This window comes from Mytilus californianus, unplaced genomic scaffold (assembly GCF_021869535.1).
Source record: "Mytilus californianus isolate M0D057914Y unplaced genomic scaffold, xbMytCali1.0.p SCAF_12, whole genome shotgun sequence".
Lineage (NCBI taxonomy): Eukaryota > Metazoa > Mollusca > Bivalvia > Mytilida > Mytilidae > Mytilus > Mytilus californianus.
The window spans coordinates 46,039,161-46,065,979 of record NW_026262604.1 but is presented as its reverse complement, the minus strand read 5'-3'; the positions used below and the strand labels follow the sequence as shown (position 1 = coordinate 46,065,979).

General features: G+C 33.6%; 1 protein-coding gene, 1 long non-coding RNA gene and 2 pseudogenes across 2 annotated transcripts; 1 reads left to right on the top strand and 3 right to left on the bottom strand.

Moving 5' to 3' along the window:
* Positions 1–1,342: 1,342 nt before the first annotated feature.
* On the bottom strand, positions 1,343–3,052 carry LOC127721895 (leukocyte elastase inhibitor-like). The gene has a single exon (XM_052228711.1). It carries the CDS (start codon positions 2,970–2,972, stop codon positions 1,812–1,814), a length of 1,161 nt encoding a protein of 386 aa, XP_052084671.1. The 5' UTR covers positions 2,973–3,052; the 3' UTR covers positions 1,343–1,811.
* A 406-nt stretch (positions 3,053–3,458) lies between these two features.
* Positions 3,459–19,556, top strand: LOC127721914 (uncharacterized). Its single transcript, XR_007991530.1, has 2 exons — positions 3,459–3,498; positions 19,426–19,556. It is a non-coding gene; the product is annotated as an uncharacterized LOC127721914 (long non-coding RNA).
* On the bottom strand, positions 11,719–12,568 carry LOC127721901 (serpin B3-like; annotated as a pseudogene).
* A 1,388-nt stretch (positions 19,557–20,944) lies between the features above and the next one.
* Positions 20,945–21,913, bottom strand: LOC127721098 (serpin B6-like; annotated as a pseudogene).
* Positions 21,914–26,819: the final 4,906 nt, after the last annotated feature.

Genomic DNA, 26,819 nt, shown 5'->3' with positions numbered 1-26,819 from the left:
ACCATTGAATCTCTTTTATGGAGTTTCTTTTCCTTAGTTGGTTTACGTATTGACTGTTTTAAAGTGCACTTAAATATCTTAATATTCTTGTCATTAACTTACAAATCAAGACTTTCTTTTCTCACCAAGCAATCAATTAACTTCAATAGTTCTATCATAGATTTTAGGACTGAATAAAATCTATCATACTGTAGTATGGCATTTTACATCAATACCCAAAATTGTCATTAAAAGCTATATTAAATAACAAAACATTTCAAAACGCTCGTACTTTCGATCTTGTTGGAATTGTGCACCTCACCGTTTGACGATGTTTTGACAACGTATTATTCTATTTGGCTAAAAACACTAATTTTGACAAATCGCATTGTTATATTGATATTGAGTAATTTTTACAGCTTGTAATTTTCATTATTCAAAAATATCATAGAAAATCTCTTCGCTGAAGTTTTATCACTTTTAGGTTTAGATCTTTTGCCCTATAACAGCTTATCAAATCATACAGAGCAATCACATGACCGGTCTAGAAGTTCACGACCTCTACATAAAGAAATAAACACGGACACTTCACTTGTCATTATTCCTGTAAAGGTGTGCACACGTTGTTGCATGTGGTATTATATAGATTTGGTGTAAATGTCGTCGCAATAGAGCCGATGTGCTAGTTGTGTTTGTAACTTCTGTATAATTATGCGCTAGTGATATAGATGTGAAGGGTTAAAAATTTGAAACCACCAAATGGCAGAATCATGAGGTTGCGACGTAAAGAGCGTGCGCCCCTCTTCACCAAACACCAATAAGATTTTGGTATATAAAAAAATATATTTGACTGTGCTGCTCTTGGCATTTTTTTTAACATTATGGAAAATAACGCCCCCCTTTTCATCAAACGTACTTGCTGGCTCATGTGTATCTGTCTATCTCTTATAACATGTTGTCACTGCATGTTTTCCATCTTTTGTAATTCAAGTTTCATCAAATATATTTCATGTCTGCTTATAAATCATTACAATTTAATAAAATCTTAGATAGTCTCTCGATGTGGAAGCATGGTCATCGTTTTGTATCGAAAGGTAACATTCAAATACCTAGTTTAGTGTCGTAGAACTGACTCTAATCGATGTATGACCCTCTATCAAGAAAGTTATAAAACTTTTAAAACAGCCCCAGAAAAAAAAACACAACTGTTGAAGGTCACGAGAAAGATTGTGTAAAGAGTACCTAAGTTGTGAATAGGAACAGAAAATTTATTCTTTCATACTACATATCTACAAGTCAGTTAAAGCAAACAGACATCACAAGAAACAAAACAAATTAAGCAAATTGCGAGGTAAAGCAAGTATAAATGTACAATGTTTATTTCTTATTCAATCTTTCAAAGGTGACACATGCTACAAACTTACCTATAACATGTATTTATTTACAGGTAAAACCTTACATAAAAATCCCATAAGTGTTGAAAAAAAAGATAGTTATGCAAAAATAACTACACGTGGTGTGCATCAAGACATATAGCTGTAAACGATGTGTGTATTAAGACATATTTTCATATATCCCCTAACCAAACTTGCCTGAAGTCAGTCAATTGATTAAAAAAATATAAGTTTTATTTTATTACGATCGGAACAGCTGAGTTTTTATTAACGAGCTGAGTGCATTTTATTTTTTTCATCTTTAAGCAGCAAACTATTTATGGATGATATTAAATGTTCAATTGTATCAAAGTAAAAATAAACCAAAATCAGTTTTTCTGGTAAATGTTGTATACTTGTTTTGTACAAAATAAAAGTCAAACATATGTTACTGTTACACTATGGTATGGCATATCTTCCAATGAACAGCGGTGTTCCTGTTTCGTCATCCTGAATCAAAAACAAGAAAGGATGATCTGCCACAAATTGAAATGGCTGGGGCTTAGGATCCTGTATTGCAGTTGATCCACTAGTTGATGTAGTAGCAGCTGTCGCTTCGCTTCCATCTTCATTCACTTCAATATAAGCTTTATGACGTGCATCAGTCACACGCACGCGTGTTACATTAGGCTGGAATATTTCACTAAAGTCCGCAATATTTTCGTCAAAGATTTCCGTTAAACCTAACGCTTTACAAATTGGCGTCAAATCGTACTCGCTTGACATTGTAAATTTGGGAATTCGAATAATTGTCTTCTGTGTCTTCAGACCGCTTACAAGTGTTTTGAAATTATACATGGTAAGTTTACTTTCTAGTTCAAAGAGTCCATCTTCAGCATTTGGCAAAACAACTATCATAGAGATCTTGTTTTCTTTATATGGCAGTTGTAAAACCTTGCAGTCAAGTGAAAGGTCTTCACCAGACTTTGCATCAAACTCACCGTACATCATATTAACCAGCTTTTGCTCATTCGCTCTCACGAAAAAGTTCCTTTGTTTCGTGTCATTCCTGTTGAACTCTTTTTTCCATGTACCTTTAAAGTAAATAGCGTTTGCTACTACTAATAAAGTATTTTCATTAAGAACATTTTTTGGAATCATATTTTTAATTTGATTATTTGTATTTTTGGAAATCCAATCATTTATTGTCAATCTTGACTTTTCCGCCTCTGTTACAAAATCCAAGAGTTCAACATCACTACCATAGTATGCAAACGCCTTTGTAGTAAAAGTGCTTAAAAGATTTAAACTCTTACTGCCGTATAACCTGTTTGCAATAGATAATTTTACTCCTGTTGTTGTTCTCGTCAAGAGTTCATCACTAAGAAGCTTGTATCCCTGGTCGATATCATCTGGTTTTTCATATTCGAAAATAACCGACTTCATCTGGTTCCTAGTCGTTTTGCCGGTTCCAAGCATAAGGAGTAATAGTGCTGACGTTATACTGTATGGCGAAATGAATTCATTTCCAGTTCTGTCTAATTTGTTGTACAAGGAGTTGGAAAAATTTGCAATCCCTTCTTCGAAGACTACATTCGATCCATTAAGCTGAGAAGCCATTTAAGAGCTTACAAGATGAAATAAAGCAAGTATGATAGTAGTAAATTTGTTTACGGTAAAATTGAGAATGGAAATGGGGAATTGGTGCATCTTTATATATACCGGACTTGTCAGCTTTGACACATGTTTGTTTATAAGAATATGCATGTATATATAGCTTGTAAGCCATGAATTAATTAACATTCTTCGTCAATATGTCTACCACTATTAACACGTATGACTCAGTAGCTAAGATTCTCATTATGTTTTCTTATCTTGTTGACAGTTGAGTGCATTTAAAAAAAGTCATTAATTTTATTTTCTCGATTAATTGTAGTAAAACTAAGATTATTCAGTTACCTATTAAAGGACGGCCTGTATTTGGTTTATCGAGGAATCAGTCCATTTTTCTACTCTTGTATTACATATATCTAGGTTACTTGACACAGTAGTGTAAATACAACTATCGAGGAATCAGTCCATTTTTCTACTCTTGTATTACATGTATCTAGGTTACTTGACACAGTAGTGTAAATACAACTATCAGGTATGTGGGATTAGTTTGGCGAGCAGAGTAAGCACCATATTTTGGAAACTCTGTAAGAATTGAACGAAACAAATTATCTTTTGATTTACCATAAAGTTTAAACTGAAAATGAATCATCACAAAATAACCAGGACTAATTGAAGTATGAGTTATGTTATATAGATACAATGGATAAGCGTGGATTCTTGAAAAAGAAACCATGAGCCCGGAGGGCGAATGGTTTGTTTTTCATGATTCTACGCTTATCCATTGTATCTATAACTTAAACTATTGTGTTAATTTCTTTTCAAAATTAAAGCCTTTTCTTAATTAGAAGGTACTGTAAGTGAGTTTAAATAACCATGTTATCGTGTCCAACGATGCATTGATAATTCTCAGATCACAATTAATTGGTTAACAAAATACAAATATAACACTTCTACCTTTAAAGATATTTATATTATCAGGCATCTGAATATTATCTGTTTTTACAAAATAAGACATATTGGAACTTATTTCTAATAAAATTGAGAATGGAAATGGGGAATGTGTCAAAGAGACAACAACCCGACCAAAGAGCATATATAAAGTATATATGATAAGTATGTTACCGAAATTTCTAGCACTCTAGGCACATCACAATTTTCTAGCATAGAAATTTGCGAACAAATATTTGTAAAATTATGTAGTAAAACAGATGAAATCATACTATATTTATACAACAAAAATTGACAAATAGAATGTAATCATTTGTGTTTCAAACATGTGAAATAGCCAATAATAATCCAAAAAATAAACGGTAAAACACGCTATTATTACAAAAATATCCACTATAACATGCAAAATTAGAAAAAAAAACCAGAATTGGGACAACAGAGATAATACAGGGATTCGAACCTAAACCGACAAATCCCTATATTTTTAACTCGTTGATTTTAAGCATGCTAACCTCGCGGCTACCAACTTATACTATACTGCCCATTGTGTATACATAAAGGTACAACCCCTGTGTGTCCGATGTTCATTTATATATATAAAATAGACATCTAAGTTGTAAACCATTGGTAGCCGAGAGGTTTCGTCGATGTGTTGATGTCAGTCATTCATAACAGATTTCAAGGAAGGGTTCGATTCCCAGTGAAGGCATATACAAATTACAAAAATTAAGTCTAGGTTAGTCTATGGAAAGGTATATACTATGAAATTTAGAGCGAGGGGCTTGCCCCGAGCTCTTAATTTCATAGTATATATCTTTCCATAGACTATCCAATTTAGCACATATTTACAACTCGAGTAATCTTTTAATTGGTCTATTGATAGTTTATTTTGGCTGAATACTTGTATCACAGGTGTTTGTAAAAAGGAGCTCATTAACGAAGTTTTGTAAATCTACTCACTAGTATTATTGTTAAATATGTGATTTCAAAAGGCCCTCAAGTTCACTCCAGAATGAAAAGATGGTAGCTGCTGGTGTAAGTATGTATACTGATATAAAGCGGTGTTTTACTATACATGTTCTTCTTACATGGTAAGATGACAAAATAAATTGACCAAAAGCAGGCAATAATTAAATTGCAGTGGAAGCTTTACATGTTTTGAAATTTTTTATTAATTTCACAGTAAAACTAAAGCTATAATAAATTTGAAACATAGAGATAGTTTGTCCCCATAGATATAGTCTAGCAGATAGGCATTAAAAAGCAACTACCAATAGATCAGAGATTATAGGATTGTGTTTTGTGTTTTTTTTTTTTTTTTATTATTTCAAAGTAAAAACTAAAAGATTTATCAGAATATGTTTATATATATATATATAGGTGGCACATTATCTTCAGACATAATCACAGTTTTCAAATTCATGACATCGTCCTGAACATGCATGAAATATTTGCCACTGGACATTTAGCAACCAATAATCAATAAATCAACCAATTAATGACGAAATAGATCACCTTCCTTAAGAAAGTTTATCACCAATTTGCTTTAATTTTCCTGCACAAGGTTTCATAGTACACACTTTTCTGTGTACAAAGTAATTGCATGGATGATACATTATCATAATTTTAAGATATCGTTGTACTCTAATCAAGGTATAAAGAACCATATGTATTACCCTTTATTTAAATGATAAAATTTGCAATTGTAAAAAACAATTTTTAGATCCAAAGATTTTAATAGCAAGATATTTAAAAATCAACATGAAAACTAATTACAAACTATTTAATTTAAATTAGAACACAGCATTTTATTCAAAATAGCCAGTGGCAATTTTTGTTTTAAATATCTTGATTACGATACAATGAAATCTAACCCTTGTGGTCATTCATGCGTAGTTACTTAGTACACAGGAAAAGTATGTACTATGAAAATTAGAAGGCAAATATAAGCAATTTGATTGGACGAGAAGTTGTAAATATGTGCTAAAGGTAAGTTTTTAAATTAATTCCATTAGTGAACAGAAATCAGTAAATTAGCCAATTAAAACTTAATGAAATTAGACACACAAAGGAAACAATTGAATATAATTTGGTGAGTCCATTTCAGAGGCAGATTTAGGAAGCGTTGATTCTAGAAAAAGAATCCACGGTAAATGAATAGGCTTACGTCACCACAATGGTTTAAATAAATGTAGAACTTTAAGAAATAAATTGGCAAACTGTTATGTCCCATTTAAGTAAATACAGGTCATGCAGAAGCGAACATCAACTATGAAATTGATCAAATGAATAATGAAAGTAGAATCAGGTCTCTTTGATGTACATTTATTACCTTGTATTCAAAGAATGCAAAAATCACAGAATTACTACTTAAGTATCCGCTAATAAGTAGTATACAGTTACTCCTGTCTGATGATGATTTGTAAAAATCACATTTGTTCAGTTTTGCTTTTTGGATTTTTTTGCCTATGAGTTTTTTAATTTTTTTTCTTGTGTATCTGTTAAGTTAAGTAAAAAATTATCGACAAAAAAAAAAAGCAAAAATATATCTAGACGTCAACATGTGGTCTTAAACACATGCTTATCACCTACGAGCTTGAAAAAACACGATTGGTACAGATACTAGCCTGTTGTTGAGGACCCCTTGTTGACTTCCAAATATCTTTTATGCTGTTGGGTTGCTTTCTCACCAAGGAATAATCACTGAAGGATATGTCAATATCATAAAAGTTTCATGTTTCGCAAAATACTAACTCGCTACAAATTTAAAAAAATTATGAATAACATAACATGAATCAACATCTGTTTTCTATATCAAAGTTCTAAAGCGAATAAAAAGCCATTGAGATATAACTTCAGACAGCCACTAACAAAATTCAACACGTTAAACAAGGTAATTAGCTAGGTAAGGTTTCAAATAATTGTTAAGATCACATTAACCATAAAACGCAAATACAAGCACAAAAAAAAAAAAACAAAGAACGCTCGCAGTTATTAAACACAAAGTCGATATTTTACCATCTTACGGTGTAATATACAGTCCGCCAAAAGTTAAGCACCACCTATTTTTATTGCATCGAAATTTTTTTCATTTAAAAAAATCAGTTAATCCTCGAAAAAGAGAAAAATATTCATGTAGCAATTTTGCTAACATATACCATAAACAAACCGTAGACTTAAGTTTGTTCACGTATGCAGATTATATGCATTTGAAATTTGCGTTCATAGAAATAGTGAAAATTACACAAATCAGAAACGGAATTTAAGTTTCACTGTGGTTTTATTTTTTTACAACAATTAATCACCCAATATCATTTAAAGTCTCTACAAATAATCTTTGGTATGTTCGGCAAATTTAATGTCAATATTTGGGTCAATAGGATGTGTAACACCCTCTCTTCCGGTACAGTTCCAAAACACGGAGTCTCATACTCTGTACAAGCCCTGTGAACTTTAGTTGAGCAAATTTATTCCATTGAGCAACAATTGCGCTTCTTAAATCGCTAAGATTTTGCAAAGGGTGATCTCTGCGATTGAGATTTCTTCCAATGGCATCCCAGACATGTTCGATAGGGTTCATGTCTGGAGACATGGAAGGCCAAAAGATAGTGTCAATGGCTTCTTGCTCTTTGTACTATTTGTACTCGGTTACAATCCTTTCCCTGTGTGGTCTAGCATTGTCGTACATACACAAGGGTCTTGAAGCAAGTGGAGGATTATCAAAATGAGGAATACAATGTTTGTAAGCACCAAATTCCTGTATGTCTGTCCGTTCATGTTACCCTGCAGAATATGCATACCCACCTTACAACAGAATGAGAAGAAACCCCATACTGTAACACCACCAGCAACGCACGCAGTCGTTGGGCAATTTTTGTTTTGGTCACTAGCAGTTTTATTTCCACGACAAACTCGTATTCTGCCGTCTTTTGGTCGTAACAGAAACTGACTCTCATTTGACCAATGAACATTTTGCCAGCTTCTCATGTTCCAGCGTCGATGGTCATTAGCCCTTTGAAACCTGATTATACGGTGCCTGGTTGATAGGACAGGTCTCTTGACAACACGACGTGCTCTTATGTAGCCTCTATGAAGTCGACGGACCAATGTTCAAACACTAACATGACCACCTTGACGCCAGTGGTGTCTAAGTTGTGGGGCAGGAGTAAATGGGTTGGCTTTAGCACAACAAATAAGGAGTCTGTCATCACGATCGGTAGTTAAACGGGGTCTTCCGGGCCTTGGTCTATCATTTACAGTTCCTGTGTCAACATGACGTTGTAAAAATCTGAAAATGACGGTGTGTTTAACATTGAAATGGTTACCTATGCAACTAGTGTTCCTATCGGCATTTGACATGTCAATTGCTTGCCAAGGTTCAGTCACATATAACTTTCCCCTTGCCATATTTCACAGTGACTTGGTAAAGGTCAAATTTCACCTGTACGCGCGACAGTAGGAAGATGATTTAAAGGCATCGAAACAGTGTATTCGAAAAAGTGCAGATGACCTTTAATAAAAAAATATTTGGCGTGTTTATCGGAGTTTATTTTTTTTGATCGTAATGAATTTTCTTAGTGTATGTTATAGGAAATTCATAACACCAAACATAAATAATTTTTCGCAATAGTTAACAAAATATTGCCAGTTATATTTAGGTGGTGCTTAACTTTTGGCGGACTGTATATAAAAGGTTATACTTCTTAATAGATTTTGTACAGCAACGTCAAAAATAGCCGGAACACGTCGTTTTGAGTTATACTGATAGTAAATTTGTAAACGTTAGGGAATGGACGAGAGATTTCTTTATTTATGATGAAAAATCGAGCCGTTTAAAATATTTTTGAAGATTGCAGCATATTCCACAACGATCGACGGATTGAATGTTATTGGTACAAATGCATATTAACTCACTGATCGAAGACTAGATAAATCGTAAGGCACCTTAATTTTACATTTTTGAAACTTTTTACGAAAGGTGAAAACCGATAGTATATTTAGAATAGTTTTAAAGCTAGTTTGAGCTTGACCTGTTTTCCTACAACGCAAATCCGGTATGAAATCACGATTTTATTATTACAACTTCATCTGGCCTTGACCATGTTGACCCTATGTGGTTTGTGTTTTGATGAAAAACCGATAACAATTAAAATAAGTTAATTTATCATCTATTACGAAGTATGTGAGCATGCACAACAATCAAACATGTGTAGACGGGCACTTATGTAGGCGTATAGAATAATTTGTATGAAAATAAGGAGATGTGTAATGATTTTTAAATAGACCGATTTCAATTAAACAACAAATGAGTAGTGTACGAACAACTACAGGTATTAGTATGGTCTTCAAAAATAAACAAAACGTGATCGTGAAGTAAGTTATAACAGAACATGCGATGACAAAATACAAATGAAGAAAAAAAAACAATGACCGATTTTTACGAAAACAGTTAATGAGAATATTTGGCAGACATTTATTAATGACTACTAGCGGATTGTATGCTCACGGGCACATTTGACGGGGTTAAACATGAAGGTGAACTCAAACTAAAACTCGACCGTATAGTAAGCTCTAACAGGCCATGAGATGATAAAATTTGAAACAGTCAAAAACACAATGGCCGATTTATACAAAAACAGTAATTGAAAATATTTTACAGCCTGTAACTAATAAAAAGTTAATATCGGGCTCATGGTTAGGGACGCGTACATTTGGCGGGATTAAACATGTTTGTGATCTCAAAGTAAAACTCGACAGAATAGTAAGCTATAACATGTCATGGGATGACAAAACGTGAAACAGTTAAGAAAAACCAATGGCCGATTTATACAAAATCAGTAATTGAAAATGTTTTGCCGACAATAACTAATGACAAAAAGTAAATGTCAGGCTCATGATTTGGGACGGGCACATTTCGCGGGGTTAAACATGTTTGTGAACTCGTACTTAAACTTGCTTAGGTTGGTTTCCTCATTTTTTTTTAGATTTGAAAGCATTCAAATATTGGTCACTGATAAGATTCTTACGTAACAGCAACTTACAAACTGGGTAAAATATAACACTACACTCAAGTTTGTCCGCATTGTCTACCAATCTTTTTGATAAGGTATACTTTTACCTATATCGTTAGTTATTACACTATTTGTTTTCTGTCTGCTATTGTAGTTTTCAGTAACTGTTGTAGATTTTGTGTAAGTATCGGCCAAATAGACTAATTTTTATAAAGCTTATTGTTACATTGATATTGTTTAATCTTTTTACAACTTGTAGGGACCTCGGTGGCCGAGTGGTTTAATGAGTCGAACTACTGTATCACTACCTTTTAACACGCAGGTTTTGAGTTCGAATCCCGCATGGGGTGTTCGAATCCCGCATGGGGCAGGTGCACTCGACTCCAATCGTAAATGACAAGGATTGTCAGTTTTCATATCGAAGGTCGGTTGTTTTCTGCGGGCACTCCAGCTTCCTCCACCAACAAAAACTGACCGCCAGAATTAACACCACACCAATCTATTAATCAATCAATTACAGCTTGTATTTTTCATTATTTTTGTGAAGGTGTGCAAACGTTTTTGTATATGGTATTATATAGCCACCAACTTTAATATGAAACTTTTTTATTTAAACTGTTCTGAAAATTAGTAGTCAATTTTTTAGACTGATCCACTGCAGTAAATTCAGTACTGTTAAATTTGTTTTCTTTAGGCAATTACTATTTGTTCTGTCTATGTTAAGATGGTACAGTAGTTGTTTTGTAACTAGACTCATTTGGAAAATACTGAATTGACAGCCAACTACTTGTCTGAGCAGTACTGAATTTACCGCTGTCGACATGTCTTAAAATTGACCAAACGTCTAAAAAATACTGAAAAATGTATTGGTCAGGCTTTTCAAATGTTGATAAGATCAAATTGTCCTTTTAAGACTAAAATTCATTTATTAGTGTATGGTAAGATTTCATGTAAACTGGTTTTGTTTTCGTCGCGATAGATCCTATGTGCTAGCTGTGTTTGTAGCTCCTGTATGTTTATGGGCTACTGATAAAGATGGAGAGGGTTAAAAGGCCGCATTATTTTAAACTACCCAATGGTAGAATCAGATGGTTGAGACGTAAAGTGAGAACACCCCTTTTGATAGAAAATATGTAATGTTGTGGGACAGAAACGTCAACAAATATTTAACCGTGCTGCTCTCGGAACTTTTTAAGCTTTAAGTACAATTACGTGCCCCTTTTCCTGTTTCCCAAATGCCCTTGTTGCAAGCTGTTTATTCGTTAACAAATCATATTGTCACTACGTGTTTCTATCTATTGTAATTCTTTTTTTTTCGTCAGATATTGCTTGTCTCCCTTGAAATATTATGTTTGAAAAATAATCTTAGATTGTCCCACGATGAAGACACGTGACCATCGTTATTCATTGTAGGGTATTCATAAAGGATGTCGTAGAGCTGACATCTTACAGATTGGTGAGCGTGAATCGAGAAATATATAACACGTTGAAAATAACAGAACCACGGCATTTTAAGGCAATGATACGGAAAACATACAAACATCACAAGAAACAAACCAAATTCATGAAAAAGCAAGTATAAATGCACAACATTTTTTTGTAAAAGCTTTGAAAGGTGACACATACTATACAAACTAACTTAAAAGGGGTGTTTATTTACAAATATAATGTTATACAAAGAATCCCTCATAATTTGCATTTAAAAATTGATAGCTGTTCAAGAAACTTAAGTGGTTATCAAGACGGACGGGTATAAAAACCCTTATGTACACAATGTGAGTATTAAGACAGAAAGGTATAAAATTTCCTAAAACATTTTGCGTTAAGTCAATCAATGATTACAATAGGATTGTTTTATTATAATTATTTTACATTTTTTCATTAACAAAATGAATGCATTTCATTCTTTTCATTCATAATTATGTAACTGTTAAACTATGGTCTGGCATATCTACCAATAAACAGCGGCATTCCTGTTTCATTATCCTGAATCACAAACAGGAAAGGATGATGTGCCACAAATTGAAATGGCTGGGGCTTAGGATCCTTTACTGATGTTGTTCTAAATCCAACAGTTATCGCAGTAGCAGCTGCTGCTTCGCTTCCCTCTTCGTTCACTTCAATATAAGCTTTATGACGTGCATCAGTCACGCGCACGCGTGTTACATTAGATTGGAATATTTCACTAAAGTCCGCAATTTGTTCGTCAAAGATTTCCGTTAAACCTAACGCTATAAAAATTTTTATTGTAAATTTAGGAATTCGAATTATTGTTTTCTGCGTCTTTAGACCACTTACAAGTGTTTTTAAATTATTTGTGGTAAGTTTACTTTCTAGTTCTGAGAGTCTATCACCAGAATTTGGCAACAAAAATATCATAGAGATCTTGTTTCCTTGATATGGCAGTTGTAAAACCTTACAGTCAAGGGAAAGGTCCTCACCAGACTTTGCATCAAACTCACCGTACATCATATTAACCAGCTTTTGCTCATTCGCTCTAACGAAAAAGTTCCTTTGTGTAGTGTCATTCCTGTTGAACTCTTTTTTCCCGTACCTTTAAAGTAAATAGCATTTGCTACTACTAATAAAGTATTTTCATCAAGAACATTTTTTGGAAACATATTTTTAATTCAATTGTTTGTATTTGTGGAAACCCAATCATTTATTGTCAATCGTAACTTTTCCGCCTCTGTTACAAAATCCAAGAGTTCAACATCACTACCATAGTATGCAGACGCCTTTGTAGTAAAAGTGTTCAAAAGATTTAGACGCTTACTACCGTATAACTTGTTTGCAATAGATACTGTAACTCCCGTTGTTGATCTCATTAAGAGGTCATCATTAAGAAGTTTGTATCCCTGGTCGATATCGTCTGGTTCTTCATATTCGAAAATAACCGATTTCATTTGGTTCCTAGTCGTTTTCCCGGTTCCAAGCATAAGGAGTAACAATGCTGACGAGATACTGTATGGCGAAATGAATTCATTTCCAGTTCTGTCTAGTTTGCTATACAAGGAGTTGGAAAAATTTGCAATCCCTTCTTCGAAGACCACATTCGATCCATTAACTTGAGAAGCCATTAAATGAAATGAAGCAAATATGATATGTGTAAATTGTTTTAAGATGCATCTCTATATATACTGGACTTGTCATCCTTGACACTTGTTTGTTTGTAAGAATATATAACACTTGTAAGCCACGAATTAATTAACATCCTTCGCAAAGCAATATGTTAACAATCAGTGACACGTATGACTTCGTACCTTAGATTCTCATTATATTGTACTTCTCTTGTTGACAGTTGCATGCACTTAATAAAAACCTCATCAATTTTACTCGATTAATTGTAGTAAAAACAAGATTATTCAATTACCTATTAAAGGACAGCATTCGGTTACTGAGGAATCAGTCCATTTTTCTACGCTTGTATTACATGTATATAGGTAATTTGACACAGTAGTGTAAACACAACTTTCAGGTGCGTGGGATTAGTTTGGCGAGCAGACTAAGCACCATATTTTGAAAACACTAAAAGAATTGAATGCAATACAGTATCTTGTGATTTACTATACATTTTTTGAATTCATAATGGGTCATCACAAAACAACCAGGACTAATTCAAGAATTAATTTTATAAATATATGACTTTAAGAAATAAAATTGGCAGACTATTACGTCCCATTTAAAGGAATACTGGTCATGCAATAGCGAAAATCAACTATGAAAATGATCAAATACATAATGAAAGTTAAATCAGGTTCTCTTTGATGTATATTTATTACTTTCTATTCAAATAATGCAAACATCACAGAACAACTACTTAATTATCCGTTAATGAGTAGCATACAGTCATCCCTGTCAGATGACGATTTGTAAAAATCTCCTTTGAACAGTTTTGCTTTTCACATTTCTTTGCCTATGAATTTTTATTGTTTTTACTCTATGCTGTTTTGTTGTATTGTATAGATCTGTTAAGTGAAATTAACACACATTGACATAAAAAGCGCAACAAGATACCTAGAGGTCAATATGTGGTCTTATACATAGGCCAAGTGTCTATACACATGATTATCACCTACGAGCTTGAAATACATGTTTGGTACAGAAACTAGCCTGTTATTGAAGACCAATTTTTACCTCTAAATGTCTGTTATGCTGGGTTGATTTCTCCTCTTCACTTAATAATGTGCTAATATATTAACAGTTTCATGTTTCGTAAAATACTAACTTGCCCCAAATTTAAAAGAATTATGAATGACATAACACGAATCAACATCTGTCTTCTACATCAAAGTTCTGAAGGGAATTAGAAGCCATTGAGTTTTAACTTCACACAACCACTTACAAAATTAAATACGTTGAGCAAGATAATTAGCTAGTGTAAGGTTTTAGCAAGTTAGATCACATCACTAAGTCTTTTAAGCTCGATCATTGGAATAACACAAACACATATTACATGTATAATAGAGCATACTATACAAGTTTGTACAGATAAGGAATTTATTTTATTACGCCGGTACTCTAAAGTAAAAAATCAACAAATCAAAAAAAAAAAAAAAACGCAAATACAAGGACAAAAAGCAAAGAATGTTCGCATTATTTTAAACCCGCCGATGCGATGTCTTACCATCTTACTGTTTTTGGAGATTGCAGCATATCATTACTCAACGGATTGAATTTCCAATGTTAACAATACAAATCTATATTAACTGATTGATCAACGACTGGATAAATCGAAAAGCATCCTTGTTTCCATCCTTATTATACTTTTCAAGAAAGGTCAAACCAGATTCACGAATACGATCTGTATTTTATATTTAAAATAGTTTTAAAGTTCATTTGAGCTTGACCTGATTTCCTATAACGCAAATCCAGTACGAAATCACAATTTTTATTTACAACTTCACCGGCCCTTGACAATGTTGACCGATGTGGTTTATTTCTTGATGAAAAACAGGCAACAATTAAAATAAGCTGAATTATCATCTATTATGAATAAAGTGAACATGCACAACAATTAAACATGTGTGGACGGACACTTATGTAGGCGTATAGAATAATTAATATGAAAATTAGTGATGTGTAATAATTGCGAAATAGACAAATTTCAATTACACAACAAATGAGCAGGGTACAAACAACTACAGGTAACCGTACGGTCTCCTGAAATGAACAAAACTCGACCGTAAAGTAAGCTAGAAAAGGCCATGAGATGACACAAATGTGAAACAGTTTGAAAAAAGAAATAACGATCGATTTATACGAAAACAGAAAATGATATACTATGGCAGACAGTAACTAATGACAAGAGGATTTTATGCTCATGGTGTGAGATGGGCACATTTGGCGGGGTTAAACATGTTTGGGAACTCAAACTAAAATTCGACTGTATAATAAGTTATAACAGGGCACGGGATGACAAAACGTGAATCAGTTAAACACACAATGGCCGATTTATACAAAAAAAGTATTTGAAAATATTTTGCAGACAGTAACTGATGACAAAAAGTTAATTTCAGGCTCACGGTTTTGGACGGGCAAATTTGGCTGGTTTAAACATGTTTGTGAACTCAAACTTAAACTTGATTGGGTTGGTTTCCTTATTTTTAAGATATGGAAACATGCAAATATTGGTCACTGATAAGATTCTCACGTAACCATGGCAACAGCAACTTACAAACTGGGTAAAATATAACACTACACTCAAGTTTGTCGGCATCAGCTATCCAACTATTTGATAAGGTATACCAAAAGTAAGTTACTACACAATTTGTTTCTGTCTGCTATTGTTGTTAAGAAAGATAAGTTATTAAAGTATCTTTTCAGTTTGCTAAATAAACTAATCTTGACATAGCTTATTGTTATATTGATATTGTTAAATCTGTTTACGTCTTATATTTTTCATTATTCATGTGAAGGTGTGGAAACGTTTTTGTAAATGGTATTATTAAGCCACTAGTAAACCAAATTTAATATGAAACGGTAACTTTGATCTAAATTGTTCTCAAATAGTAGTCAATTTTACAGATTGATCCACTGCAGTAAATTCACTACTGCTAAGACAATTTCATTGCATTCAATTTAAGATCTGTGCTGTCTATGTTAGGATGGTTCATTAGTTGTTCAGTAACTGGACTCATTTGAAAAGTACTGAATGGATGGCAAACCGCTTGTCTGAGGAGTACTGAATTTACCGCTGTCTACATGTCTTAAAATTGACCAAACGTCTGACTCTTCAAATGTTGTTAAGATCAAATTTCACATCATAACCTCAACAAGATATTTCAATGTTATATTGGCACGCAGCCTGACTAGCCAATCCATAAGATAATGCCTGTTCCACATGCGTTTCCTCATTCTCTTACTGGCTAGCGTCGAGTGAAGAACTGCAAGAGATTCACTGCAAACTTTTTTCTATTTTACTTAAGTGGATTTTGGGGATTTATTCAATTTTTTTGGATTTTACATTGAAATGTCGTCATGAGTAATTCAAAAGATGACGAGGTTTCATTACAGGACAATAGTGCGTCTGGCGATTGAGACGATGAACTCTATGTTAACCACGCGGTTGACATTGAAGAAGCACGTGGATCTCAGTCAAATGTCCAAAGTGACAATAGTTTGACTGAAAAACACAAGAAGAAAAGGAAAAGGCCAAAGTATGTCAATCGGGATTTTCCTTCTGATTGATTCTTCTGAGTCGGAGAAGCAATGACTATTTCCAAAAACGGAAAAAGTCTAAAGCCGCAAAGTATGGCAGCAAAAAAAAATCCTTAAAGAAGGATGACCTTTCTTCTGACTCTGAGTCGGACAAAGAGGTAAGGTCCGTTATTAGTGAAATTGTATCTAATTTAACATACAGCGACAAAACGGCAACAAGAGTTATCATCGTTTTTATCCTCACAAGAAGGAAAAAACAAGACCTCAGTTTTCTAAAGATATGGAATTATAACTTGATGACAATTTTAATAGATTTATTCCATCCCACAAAGTTCAGGGATTCATTTTGAACACGATGTCCGTCCCATCATCGACGGCTTTGCCATCAGATCTATTGATCCTTTGGATAAAGCTTTCGTCAGTATTCAGACAAAGGTTATAGATACCATGGGGCCTCTTGGCAATTTATGGATGTTATTTAAAGATATTCGATTAAAAATCGATAAGGGGTGTTACGATTCTATTGCGCAGGCGATTGTTGACAATGTTGACTTCCGTCATATTCTTGATCTGTTAGAGAAAACAATTTGTTTAATAGGACAATCTAATGTTGCAATTAATTATCAGCGACATTTGTCAATCCTTCAAAGAATAAACAATCAAGATTCAAAGAAGGCTATGTCACTACTAAAAGACAAACAGGAATGTTTAGCGTAAAATGACAAGCATCTGTTTGGAAGTGGGTTCAAGGAAGAGCTGAAGGAATGGAGCAAAATAAAGAAAGAAGTTTCCGAAATGGCATTAGCTCTCGGTGGAGGAAAGAAAAAAGTCACAAGAAGAAGGTGGTCAACTAAGACACACCTCGTCAGGTGCAACAAAGACAACAATGGGAACAAAAGGAATCTTATCAAGAAAAAGTCAAGGCATCCGAGTCATTCACTAAACCTAGTGACATTATCAAAACACTTTCCTATAGCAGGACGGTTAAAACATTTTGTAAAGAACTGGGAAATAATCAGCTCAGACTAAAAGATATAAAAAGATATCCAAAATGTTTTCAGTCACGTCCGATACAACTGAAAGATCCATGAATGACAGTACTCAATCAAAAAGAAAAACACAAGATGTCAACAGAGGTCAGAGAAATGTTGACAAAAAGAGTCATTGTACCAGTAAAACCATGCAGGGATCAATTCCTAAGCAATTGGTTCTTAGTACCCAAAAAAGATGGAGATCAAATACAAGTATTAAACTTAAAACAATTAAACCAAAATGTAATGTACCAACGTTTCAAATGGAAAGCTTGTTCATGATCAAAGACCTGCTAAAACTGGGCGATTACATGCTAAAAATAGACCAAAAGGAGGCATATTCATTTCTGTCAATCAGTCAAAATACATTTCTGAGGTTCAAATGGGAAGGAACCCTGTTCGAGTACACAGCTCTACCCTTCGGGCTAGCAGAGGGTCCAAGATTGACCAAAATAATGAAACCAGTAGTAGGTATATTGCAAAGGATGGGTGTTCGTATGATCATATATCTAGACGACATACTCCTCACTGTCTTTCCAAAGCCAGGAAGAACAAGGCAACATTATTAGTAATAGCCCCTGCATGGCAAGCACAACCATGGTGTCCAATGTTATTGGAAATGTTAATACAAGATCCAATAAAAATACCAAAATTTCCAAATCTTTTGATGTCACCCCAGGGGGAACCACACCCACTGACTCAAACAAGGTATGTCAATCTTGCGGCATGGACAATTTCAGGGGACGAAGTCCTACAGAGGGACTACCAAAAGCAGCTGCAAAGTTGCATGAAAAAACATTGAGACCAGGAATCCATCTTTCTTACAAGAGCTCCTGGGGAAAATGGGTCAGCTGGTGTAGTGAACAATCAGTTAATCTTTTTCAGGCCACTTTGGCCACTGTAATTGAATTTCTCACAACATTGTTCAAAAATGGTTTACAATATAGAACAATAAATACTTATAGGTCTGCAATTTCAAAGAACCATCTATTAATTGATAGTTTACAAGTAGGTAAACATCATCTTATAATTAGACATATGAGAGCCATTTTTAATGAGAGGACACCAACGTCAAAAATATGACGTTGTTGGCTCTATCTTCAGCAGGTAGAGCATCTGAAATAGGCATGTTAAATTGTAAATATATTAAACAACAAGGTTTACAAACATTGTTTGAGTTACCAAAACTAACCAAAACTTGTCGTCCTAGTTCTTAAACTAAATCAATAGCTTTCAACTTTTTCCCTACTGAAAGGAGTTTATGTGTTGTTACTTGCATTAATGACTATTTGTCTAGCACACAATAATGGAGAAAACAAGGAGATAATATTGATAGATCATTGCTCCTTTTAAGTGTTGTGAAACCTCATCATCATATAGTTCCTTTATCAGTTGCAAGGTGGTTAAAAGAGACAATAAACAAATATGGTTTCTCGTCCCTTTTTACTGGTCATTCAACACGTTCATCCTCTACTTCAAAGGCAAAACGCGTTGAATTATCAACACAAGATGTAATAGATCTACTGTAAACCGATAGTATCCAATAATTTTCAACAAGCAGTACTTACTAGGTAAGCTTTAAACTAACATTGGATTATCTTGTTGAGGTTATGATATGAAATTTGGAATTTTATAAGCACACGAAGTGTGCGAAATGGAATTCTAATTTTATGAATAACCGAAACAAGATATGAAAGTGTTCCCTCCTTCCTTCGCCTTTATTCACATTCAATTTTATGGTTTATTCTATTTTATTTACTGGATATACTCAGTATTCACTTTTCACAAATATATATTTGTATTTTGCAGGTCTGGGAAGTAGAACCAGAGAACAGGGATGAATTCTGAACAGTCCAAGAAGTATTTCTTAGACAAGAGTAAAAATGATGACCAAGATTGGACCAGGATTATAATAAATGATATTAAATGTTTTAATTTGTTTAGAGTATTTTTGTTTTAATGTTCTAAAATAGATAACACAAAAAAAACAAAAGAAATACACAATGTTAACAGGTTTATAAAATAAACAAAAGAAATACACAATGTTAACAGGTTTATAAAATCAACAAAAGTACATAATTGAAAATGTGGTATAATATAAATTAGACCAAAAAGACATGTGTTCTTTAATGGGGTTGTATTTTCAGTCGTTTCCTGAAGTTTATTCCTATTGATTTTGTTAAGCTTATGGTTTGATTTTTCAATCAAATTCTGTTTTTTCTTTACTCGACGCTCTTCAGTAAGAGAATGAGGAAACGCATGTGGAACATGCATTATCGTAGGGATTGGCTAGCCAGGCTGCGTGCGCAACCAGAGATAACACTTTCATATCTTGTTTCGGTTATTCATAAAATTAGAATTCCATTTCGCACACTTCGTCTGCTTACGAAATTCCAAATTGTCTTTTAAAGACTAAAACTCATTTATTAATGTATAGTAAGATTTAATTAAAAATGTTTTTTGGTCGCGATAACTCCGATCTGCTAGCTGTGTTTGTAACTCCTGTTTGTTTACGGGTTAGTGATAGAGATGGAGAGGATTAAAACGCAACATGATTTCAAACATCAGTGTTAGAATCAGGAGGTTGGGACGTAGAGTGAATACGCCCCTTTTAATAAAAAATATGTAAGATTTTGGTATATTCTCGCTAACAAATATTTCACTGTGCTACTCTCGGCACTTGTAAGCATCAAGGACAATTACGTCCTCCTTGTCCTCAAATGCCATTGCTGCAAGCTGTTTGTTCTATTATTCATGCTGTCACTGCGTGTTCCTATCTATTGTAGTTCAATTTTTCGTCAGATATTGCTTGTCTCCCTCGATATTATTATATTCGAAAAAGAATCTAAGATTGTCCTACTATGTGGACACATGGCCATCATTATTCATTGTAGGGTATTCCAAAAAGGATGTCGTAGAGCTGACTTCCTAGAGATGGACGAGCCTCTATCAGCGAAAAGCAAGTATAAATGCACAACATTTATTTTTTTGTAAAGGCTTTGAAAGGCGACACATAATATGCAAACTAACTTAAATGAGGTGTTTATTTACTAATATAATATAACAAAGAATCCCACATGATTTGAATTTTTAAAATGGATAGCATTTCAAGAAACCTAAGTGGTTATCAAGACTGACAGGTATGAAAACCTTATGTACACAATGTGTGTATAAAAAAAAGATATGTATACAATTTCTTGACAAACTTTGCGTGAAGTAACTCTATTGATTACAACATGATTCTTTTATTAAAATCATTTCACACTTGTTTTTATAAACGACATAAATGCATTTTATTCTTTTCATTCAAAACTATGTTACTGTTACACTATGGTCTGGCATATCTTCCAATGAACAGCGGTGCTCCTGTTTTGTCATCCGGAATCACAAACATGAAAGGACGATCTGCCACAAATTGAAATGGCTTGGGTTCAGGAACCCTTACCGAAGTTAATGCAATAGTTAATGTAGTAGCGACTGAAGTTTCGCTTCCTTCTTCGTTCGCTTCCATATAAGCTTTATGACGTACATCAGTCACGCACACGCGTGTAACATCAAATTTGAACATTTCACTAAAGTCTGCAATGTTTACGTCGAAGATTTCCGTTATTCCAAACGATGTATAAATTGGCTTTAAATCGTTCTTGCTTGTCATTGTAAATTTTGGAATTCGTACTATTGTCTTCTGTGTCTTCAGACCGCTTAATAGTGTTTTGAAATTATCAATGGTAAGTTTTCTTACTAGTTCGGAGAGTTCATCACCAGAATTTGGCAAAACAAAGAGATATTGTTTCCTTGATATGGCAGTTGTAAAACCTTGCAGTCAAGTATAAGGTCTTCACAAGACTTTGCATCAAACTCACCATACATCGTTTGAACTAGTTTTTGCTCGTTCGCTCTCACGAAAAAGTTTCTTTGTGAAGTGTCATTTGTGTTAAAAATATTTTTCCATTGTGCCTTTAAAGTAAATAGCATTTGCTATTATTAATAGAACATAAGAACATTTCTCGGAATCTTTTATTCGATTATTTGTATTTGTAGAAATCTAGTCATTTATTGTCAATCGTGATTTTTCCACCTCCGATACAAAATCTAAAAGTTCAACATCACTACCATAGTATGTAGATGCCTTTGTAGAAAAAGAGTTCAAAAGAATGAGACGCTTACTGCCGTATAACCTGTTTGCAATAGATACGGTAACTCCCGATGTTGTTCTCGATAAAAGTTCATCATTAAGAAGTTTAAATCCCTTGTTAATATCATCTGGTCCTTTATATTCAAAACTTACCGACTTCATCTGAATTTTAGTCGTTTTGCCAGTTCCAAGCAAGAGGAGTAACAATGCTGACGTGATACTGTATGGCGAATTGAATTCATTCCCAGATCTGTCTAGTTTGCTATACAAGGAGATGGAAACATTTGCAATCCCTTCTTCGAAGAACACATTCGAATCATTGGCACGAGAAGCCATTGACAAGCCTACAACATCAAATACATCAAATACGCTAGGAGCAAAACACTTGTACGATGCATCCTCATATATGCAAGACTTGTCAGCCTTGATTCATGTTTGTTTGTAAGAATATATATATATATATGTACCATAAATTAATTAAAGTCCTTCTCACAACAATTGTTCTACCATAAGTAACACGTGTGACTTAGTAGTTCAGATTCTCAATGTTTTTGTTAATTCAATTTTGAAAATTGCGTGCCCTTAAAAAAAATCATTAATCTAATTTTCAAATTTTTTCTCGAATAATTGTGGTTAACCCAAATTTATCAAATTGCCTATTAAAGGACGGCCTTTGGTTAATCGAGGAATCAGTCCAATGTTTCTACGCTTGTATAAAGATAACTGATACTGTAGTGATAAAACGCTTACTAGTAAATGAATAAGACCAGAAAGCTACAAATTTCCATAATATTAAGGAATATTTAATGCTGTACTTAGGACAGGTTTATGAATTTTGTCAGATTTCGGACTTCTTGAGTTGTTTCCTACGATACAGGGTGAAATAGTTTGCCCCTTATCACCCACTTTTCTTTTCGTAGAAGACTTCAATAGCTCATAAAAGGTCGTTACCAAAGTTTAAGCAGATTCTAGAGTTTTTTCTTACGATTTGAGACCCAAATAATGCCAATGCTAAATATAAGGTAAAAGTCCGAGTCAGCCTTTTCCCTTCATTTTTTAAAAATCAAATATTGCAAAAAGGAGTTCCTTAACCTGTCAATATTTTTAGTTTATGTTGTTCTTTTACTAATGCTCTTCTGACTTTTTTTTAAAATTCTAGATTTTTTAAAATTTTACCTAACTACAACCTTAACGTATAAGCAATTCACCGTTGTATATATACTACCTTATATATAAAGAATGCAATAATACATTTGATTGTAAATATCGCATATGTACAATTTTGCTTTTAAATTTCGCTGTCGAGTTTTTTTGTGTTGTGTTATGCTTTGTTTTGACATGTATCTTCTAGTTGTTTTATGAATAGAATAAAGCTGTAGGCTCTAGTCAATAAAAAAAAAACACACAAAAAAGGCCAAAAGATATCTAAATGTCAATATGTGTTCTTAAACACTAAAAGTGCCTATAAAAATGGTTTAGTACAGCACTATTCTGTTGTTGAAGACCGTATGCTAAACTCTTAATGTCTTATTTTGTTGGGTTGCTGTCTCATCAACGTATATTCACTAAGAGATATGTCAATATATTAATAGTTTATAACCGGGTTTGTACTAACATGAGCAACACGACGGGTGCCACATGTGGAGCAGGATCTGCTTACCCTTCCGGAGCACCTGAGATCTTTGGTGGGGTTCGTGTTGCTCAGTCTTTAGTTTTCTATGTTGTGTACTATTTTTTGTTAATTGGTCTTTTTCTTTTTTAGCCATGGCGTTGTCAGTTTTTTTCGACTTATGAGTTGGAATGTCCCTCTGGTGTCTTTCGCTCGCCTCTCTGTTAATGTCTTGTACAGTTCTAAATCGACCTTAATTTAACAGAATTTTGAATAAAATTAATATACATCAGAGATCTGTTGTCTACATCAAATTTCTCATGTGAATAAAACGTCATTGATATACATGATATATAACCTCAGAAGTCTACTTAAAAAATCAGTTAATGAATGGTTTCAACTAGTTGTTGAGATCCCAGCTTTCAGTCTTTAAATTAGATCATTGGAATAAAAGGAGTGTAACATATATAATAGAGCGTACAGTAAGTTTGTACAGAGACAGAAATTTACTCTTTTATACAGGTATGATTACTAAATGCAAACAAACGCACACACACAATTATACTTACCACCGAAAACCCGCATTTAGTAAATGCAAAGTGTGAAACCTGCCGATACGATATCTTACCATCTTACACTGTAATATCATCGGTTGTATTTCAAAACAGATTTCGTACAACACCGTCATAAAAGCAGGAAAACGCAGTCTTAAACTATATCCGGCGTAAATCGAAAAAAAAACTGAGAGATCTCTTTACTTAGTATGAAAAATCGAGCTGCTTTATATATTTTTGCACGCGTTTAAATCATAAGATAAGTCAAGAGATGCGTAACAGAGTAGAAGTGACCATGTGACTGATTTTTGGAGATAACAGCAGAGCAATACTACTTCAATCAACGGATTCGACTTCCAATGCTATTAGAATAAGTACAATTACCCTAAATTCAGATATGATTGCGTGCATTTATTATTGCGAATTTCGAAGAATCGTCCAAAATGCGAAATTAGCTATTGCGATTTCAGGATATTTTGCCTAAATATACATGTATTGATTTCAGAAAGCAAGTTTTTAGTATTGCGATACTCATCCAGGCGCATCGCATTGATAAAAACCTCGCAATAATTTGTGAATATATAGTATATATTTTCCGACTGAGAAAAGACAGGATTAAACGAAAATCACAATTGTTTTAATCTTGATTATGCATTTCATTTACTTTCCATAAAAAATGAAACAGAAATCCGTATACAGTCTGTACTGCATATTTAGAATAGTTTTAAATGTTATTTTGAACCTATCGTGTTTTCCTTCAAAGCAAATTGGTATGAAATCACGATATTATTATTTAAACTTCAGCTGGCCTTGACAATGTTGACTGCATGTGGTTTGTTTCCTGATGAAACTGGTTAGAATTAGAATAAGTTAAATTATCATCTATTACAAATTAAGTGGAACATGCACAACAATCAAACATGTGTGGACGTATAGAACGATTAATATAAAATAAGGAGATGTGGTATGATTGCGAAATAGTCAATTATTCATTAAACACTAAATGATCAGGGTACAAACAACTACAGGTTTCCGTACAGTATTTAAAAATCGTCCGTAAAGTAAGCTGTTAAAGGTCATGGGATTGCAAAGTTACTGTGTTCGCATAGGTTATGGGATTGCAAAATGCAAAACACTTAAAAGAAAATACCAACCACCTGTTTTATATTAAAACAGTAAATGAAAGATATTATTGCAGATTACAATTAACAACAAGGTAATAACATGCTCATAGGTTGAGCGGGGAGCATGCATGATATTGTGGGGTTTAACATGTCGGTGAGCCTAAACCTAATGGAGTTGGATTCATTTTTCCTAAGATTTAAAAACATGCATATTTTAGTCACTGATAAGATGTTCTACCTAGTGGCATCTTACAAATATGGTACGCAATATTTATTAAAGGGATATGTTAATTGTTCAATGGAAAAAGCATACATGCTGAAGGACGCCTCCGGGTACGGGAGTTTCTCGCTGCATTGAAGACCCATTGGTGGCCTTCGGCTGTTGTCTGCTCTATGGTCGGGTTGTTGTCTCTTTGACACATTCCCCATTTCCATTCTCAATTTTTATGAAGGTCTGGATGGTTACCATAAGAACTAATAATCTGCCATAAAAAGAAAGAAAAGAGAACAATTGACAAAAAAAAAAAAGGAAAATATAATACAAGGATTCTTCAATATAAAGAATAGAGAATAATAGGCCAAAAGTATGACGAGCAGAGCATAGAATGTCAGAAACATAAAAAATAGATAATAAATCGACATTGTTTTAGAGAAGCTGATAAAACCGGAAATACGTAAGAAAGAATTATTCTATTGAACTATTAAGTCCATAATATCTATAGTTTTATTGTTTTTACGGAAATTTATTTTTCTCCGTGAAATTAGGAACGTATACTTTAAAAGTTTAAAGGAGAGGGGAGGGGGATTGAGATCTCAAAATATTTTTTTCAATCCGCCACATATGCATTACATGAGCACAATTCTAGTAGTTGTTCTTCGTCAATATTCATATGTTTTTTTGTTTATTGGAGAAATCGGTGTCGATGGCAGATATATGTTTGATAATCTGTTTATCTATAATTTGATATAGCGTGACATTTATGGATCAGGATTTGCTTAAATTTTAAATCACCTGAGATCACCACCGATTTGTTTTTATGGTTAGTGGTGCTCAGTCTTTCGTTTTGTCTATGCTGTGTTTTGTTTCAATTGTTTGATTTTTTAGTCGTTTTTCGTTTTTGCCATGGTGTTTTTAGTTTGTAATCAACTTTTTTGTATGTTTTTTGAATGTTCTTTGGTATCTTCCGCCTCTCGTTTGTATATATACATGTTAAATGTTGACGACCTTATATTGACCTCGAAAAACCTTGACAAGGATTAATTGATGTTAATTAAGAAATAATTCATGGAAGCCATAGATTTGTTGGACATTTACATATGGCCTGGGCCGTGATATTCGAATTTTATTCTGAGCGTTAGCGAGGGATAAAATTAACGAATATCACGACCCAGGCCACGTGTAAATGTCCAACAAATCTATGGCTTCCATGAATTATTTCGATTCTAATAGGACAAATACGGTTATTTAAAAACTGAAGCGAAGGTAAGCTTGCCAAGTGTATGGCTGTTCTATTTTGCCCCCTGTAAGATAAAAGCTACAAATTTCAAATAAATCTAAGTCTTACATGAATTATTTCTTAAATAAGCACTAGAAAAAATGTGTTCAATTCTCATAATCCTTAACCCAAACATTTTTTTTTTTTCGTTGGCTACTATTTACTGTCAAATCCAGAGTTGACATGTCGTTACTAAAGAGTGAGCCGCCATGTTGACTTGCTAAAATCCACAAATGTGCAAATAATACAATGGAATAGACAATGAAACAACACTTACCTCAAAAC

Coding starts and splice junctions, on each gene's coding strand:
- LOC127721895 (XM_052228711.1), bottom strand. CDS start 2,972: ATGGCTTCTCAGCTTAATGGATCGAATGTAGTCTTCGAAGAAGGGATT.